General features: G+C 30.8%; 1 protein-coding gene across 2 annotated transcripts; it reads left to right on the forward strand.

Moving 5' to 3' along the window:
- The first annotated feature begins 446 nt into the window (after positions 1–446).
- On the forward strand, positions 447–3,298 carry LOC140757980 (facilitated trehalose transporter Tret1-like). 2 transcript variants are annotated; one of them, XM_073093906.1, is made up of 4 exons: positions 447–607; positions 685–901; positions 1,358–1,496; positions 1,957–3,298. In XM_073093906.1, the coding sequence occupies exons 2-4, from the start codon at positions 779–781 to the stop codon at positions 3,228–3,230; spliced, it is 1,536 nt and encodes a 511-aa protein (XP_072950007.1). In that variant the 5' UTR covers positions 447–607; positions 685–778; the 3' UTR covers positions 3,231–3,298. The 2 variants fall into 2 exon arrangements, with proteins under 2 accessions (XP_072950007.1, XP_072950008.1); XM_073093907.1 differs by having other exon boundaries at positions 746–901.
- Positions 3,299–3,881: the final 583 nt, after the last annotated feature.

The following is a 3,881-nucleotide window of genomic DNA, read 5'->3' on the forward strand; positions in this document are numbered from 1 at the left end:
CGGCCACCGGGGGGGTTTTAGTGCGGTAAAAATCCCACATAACCCGGCGTTGCTCCCACGTCGTCGGGTACCTTTTGAAGGTTTCCCCCTCGAGAAAAAAAAAAAAAAAAAAAAGAAAAAAAAGGTTAATTAAAATAAAATTTGGTAATACAAAGATATTTTTATTAAAGTGAGTAAGTAAGTTTAGCTAGTATCTGGGAACATTAACTGTTACATTTACTGGATAATAATGAATTTGTGTACAATGAATAGTTCAAAAACGATCAATAATTAAAATAGTTTATACATAGATAGCTATAAAAGTAATACCTACTACATATATAGTACTGAACATTAGCATTTTTATAGCCAATTAATATTATAAAAGACAACCTGTTTTGTTTAAACAACTGTACGAAACCAAATTGACTACACATTGATAAGACAGCGCTTACTGTCTTCAATTTAATTCGAATATAAAAAATATTTTCGTGCAAGAACTCTGACGAGTAATTGTGTAAAGAATTGGTTAATTCATTTAAAAAAATATTTATTTATATATTTGACGTGTTATTTTATATTAGTATTGTTTTGAATTGAACTACTGAAATGTTATAAGCTAGTCAAGGTAAATTAGTATGTACTGGTACAATTGAAAATTCTATTAGTGTGAAATATTTGTCTAATTATTTAATTTAATTTTAGATATGAATTAAAGATATTGAAAGAAGAGAACAATAATTATCTAGTAAAATATATTTTTTAGCCTAAAATTATCATAAAGATTTAATAGACAAAAATGCATGTGAATGCATCTTTAAATATGGAGGATGGTGAATTAGAACCCAAGGAAATTTTCACGGATTTTGGTATATCGATATATGAACATGACAAGAATACATGGAAGCCGGTGTTACGTCAGGTAATTATAATTGTAATTTTAGTGTTTATGTTGTGAAGTTTATATTCGAAGGGACTTATAAGCTAAATTTATTTTGTGCATCGGTTTTTGATAATTCTTCAAAATTTTGAATTAAACTGAACGTTCAAAGTGGATAGAAATCGGGTTCAAAGATTCCGTTACTCTGTTACGTACATACATACATAAATACATACAACCCAAGCTAATAAAACCGTGTTAAAAAGGTATATTTATGTTATTTACATAATTATATACCTTAGCATCTTACCCAACAGCAAAGAATGATGTTGTCTCATTCTTTGGCATCCCCTGCAGCCTAAACGCCTATACGGATTTTAACATATGAGGTGTCGTTGGATTTGTCTGAGTTGTGGCAGCACTTCCTTTTTCTAGTTAATTAATTTTAATGAGTAGGGTTTTGTTTTCATAATAAATATTAGTTATGTTCACTTACAGTGTATGATATGTATTGGAGTATGGTACATATATTTAATGCAAGGACTATACCTGGGAGTGTCTACTGTGCTTATAGCACAGGTACGTAGGGAAGCTAATTCGACAGCTGCCATCTCCGATGAAATGTCATCTTGGTTATGTAAGTATCTCAAATTATGAGTTTAATGAATCTCCTGTGCATTTTTTTGTTCTCGACCATTATACGAACTCTTAGAAATTTTCGGGATAAAGATAGGTGTATAATATCAGATAGCGAAATATTTTCATCTAGAGCGACCACGTTTTAGAAATAATTAACATTTTGGCAACTTGAACTTACTTTTTACCACTTTACATCAGATTTTATATGTTTTGCTTTTTAAATCATATTGTTACATAGCTTACATTAGCTATGTAACGATTAGTATATTGTACCTAATATTTTGTGGACGTATGTAAAAAATATATAATTTAAGATCTCCTAAGTCATAGATGCATTGCAATATCTAATATTATTTAAGCAATGATCTGGTATATTGCATACTGGAGTGTGTCGAAGTCTCAATAATGAACATCAACAATTCTACTATCATTGAAATCTTATTTTCTTTCTTTTTCAGCGTCGATGCCGGTGATTACTGCTCTACCAATGATATTAATCCTACCTTGGCTCTGTTATCGAATAGGACGGAAATATACATATTTTATTGTTTGTTTAGTTTCATCTATTTGTTATATAGTTTTCTATTTCAGTACAAATCTGTATCACGTGTTGATTGGTCAGATATTTTTAGGCGCAAGTACTGCTGCCGTGAATACATTTACACCTGTCTTAATAAGTGAATATACATCACCTAAGTATAGAGGTATTTTGCTAACTTTCAAGTCTGCATCCACATTTTGGGGCATATGGATTTCTAATGCTATTGGAACATTTTTTTATTGGAAGAATATTTCTATTGTTTCATTTACATGTTCATTGTACGTATTAACGATCCTCACTTGGCCAGAGTCTCCAACTTGGTTGGCAATGAAAGGCCGTTACACAGAAAGTGCCAAGTCACATCGTTGGTTAAAAGGTGTGAATGATAACTCAGAAAAAGAATTAGCAAAACTTATAACTTTCCATAAAAATACGAAAATTTTACAAATTTTAAATAAAAACGACATGACAAATATTCGTAAATCGTGGTTTCATACAGCGTGGTCGATTATCACATCGCGTGAGTTTTATAAACCGGGATTCATGTGCCTAGTATTACTTGCACAATATCATTTCACTGGTAAATTTGTTATTAGTATCTATGCTATTGAAGTACTAAAACATTTAACAGATGACGAGGCCCTTACTTACAAAGCAATGCTTATCTTAGATGGAGTTACTGTGGTCAGCATGTATTTGGGTTGTATATTGTCAAGATATTTTAAACGCAGAACACTTATGTTACTTTTTGGCAGTACTGGAATATTATTATTGTATACAATGTCGTGTTACGTATATTTAGTTTCTAGATCTATTGTACAAGAAAATAATGTTTTAATTGTATGTTTACTTAGTGGTTTTTCGATAGCAACTGGCTGTGGGCCTATGATATTTTCGTCATCTATTTATGGCGAAATAATGCCTTCACGTTATCAGACTTTAATAATGTCAGCAACCGGATTTGGTTGTGCGACAGTAATGGCTGTTTTACTTAAAATTTCTCCATTTATGTTTAAAACTTTTAAAATGCATGGGACTTTTCTTTTCTTTGCGATATGCTCAACAATAATTGTAAGTTATTTATATATTTATTTACCGGAAACTAAAAATAAAACTGTACGTGAAATTGAGGAACATTTCTGTGGAAATAAGTCGTCAGAACAAAAACGAACTTTATTAGAAAAACGTTGAAATATTATTTAGGTATTAATATTAATTATTACTTTTATAAAAGAATAAAGGAGAGGTTAGTAAACAGATGAATTGTAAGATAATGTTGTTTTATTTCATTGAAATTGGCTTATTGTGTTTAATCATGGTTATATTAATAATCATAGTTTACCAGTTGATAATAATTTTAGTTTTACCAGTTGATTAACCAGGCAAGAACATAATGAGAGGCATAATGATGTGGTGGTGGTAGTAGGTTCACACTGGTGTAAGTAATCATTTTCAATAAATTAATTTAATATCACGTACAAAACCTACGCGATTCTTAAATAATTTCCTCTAAGTGGTAACATCTTACAACGAGACATGACCAGTGGAGGGCATGTGTGACTATAATTCTTTTTACAGCAAAATGCGATAAATTAAAAAAGACGAAGAAATGAAGTCTTCTTTGCTGATTTAGAAATAATTAACCATCTAAAACTGAACAACAAAACACAAACAATTTAAACAGAACAAACATATTTGCTTGTTAAATGAACACATTAGCCGCCAACCCTTGAGAAGTGTCCCGTGAATACTAAAGATCCGGGAACAATCCTCTGCTAACAAGCTCCTTATTAGATCCACCCCTTAGGCAGATTAATTCCTAAAATAGGTACAATCAAAGTT

The sequence above is a fragment of the Epargyreus clarus genome, unplaced genomic scaffold (genome assembly GCF_041222505.1).
Source record: "Epargyreus clarus isolate Ecla_fem2 unplaced genomic scaffold, WU_Ecla_fem_2.2 ptg000005l, whole genome shotgun sequence".
Classification (NCBI taxonomy): domain Eukaryota; kingdom Metazoa; phylum Arthropoda; class Insecta; order Lepidoptera; family Hesperiidae; genus Epargyreus; species Epargyreus clarus.

Bases quoted from the DNA above. Each gene is read 5' to 3' on its own strand.
- LOC140757980 (XM_073093906.1), top strand. From the start codon at position 779: ATGCATGTGAATGCATCTTTAAATATGGAGGATGGTGAATTAGAACCC. The intron at 902-1,357 runs GTAATTATAATT...GTTCACTTACAG, and splicing joins GGAAGCCGGTGTTACGTCAG to TGTATGATATGTATTGGAGT. The intron at 1,497-1,956 runs GTAAGTATCTCA...TTTCTTTTTCAG, and splicing joins TGAAATGTCATCTTGGTTAT to CGTCGATGCCGGTGATTACT.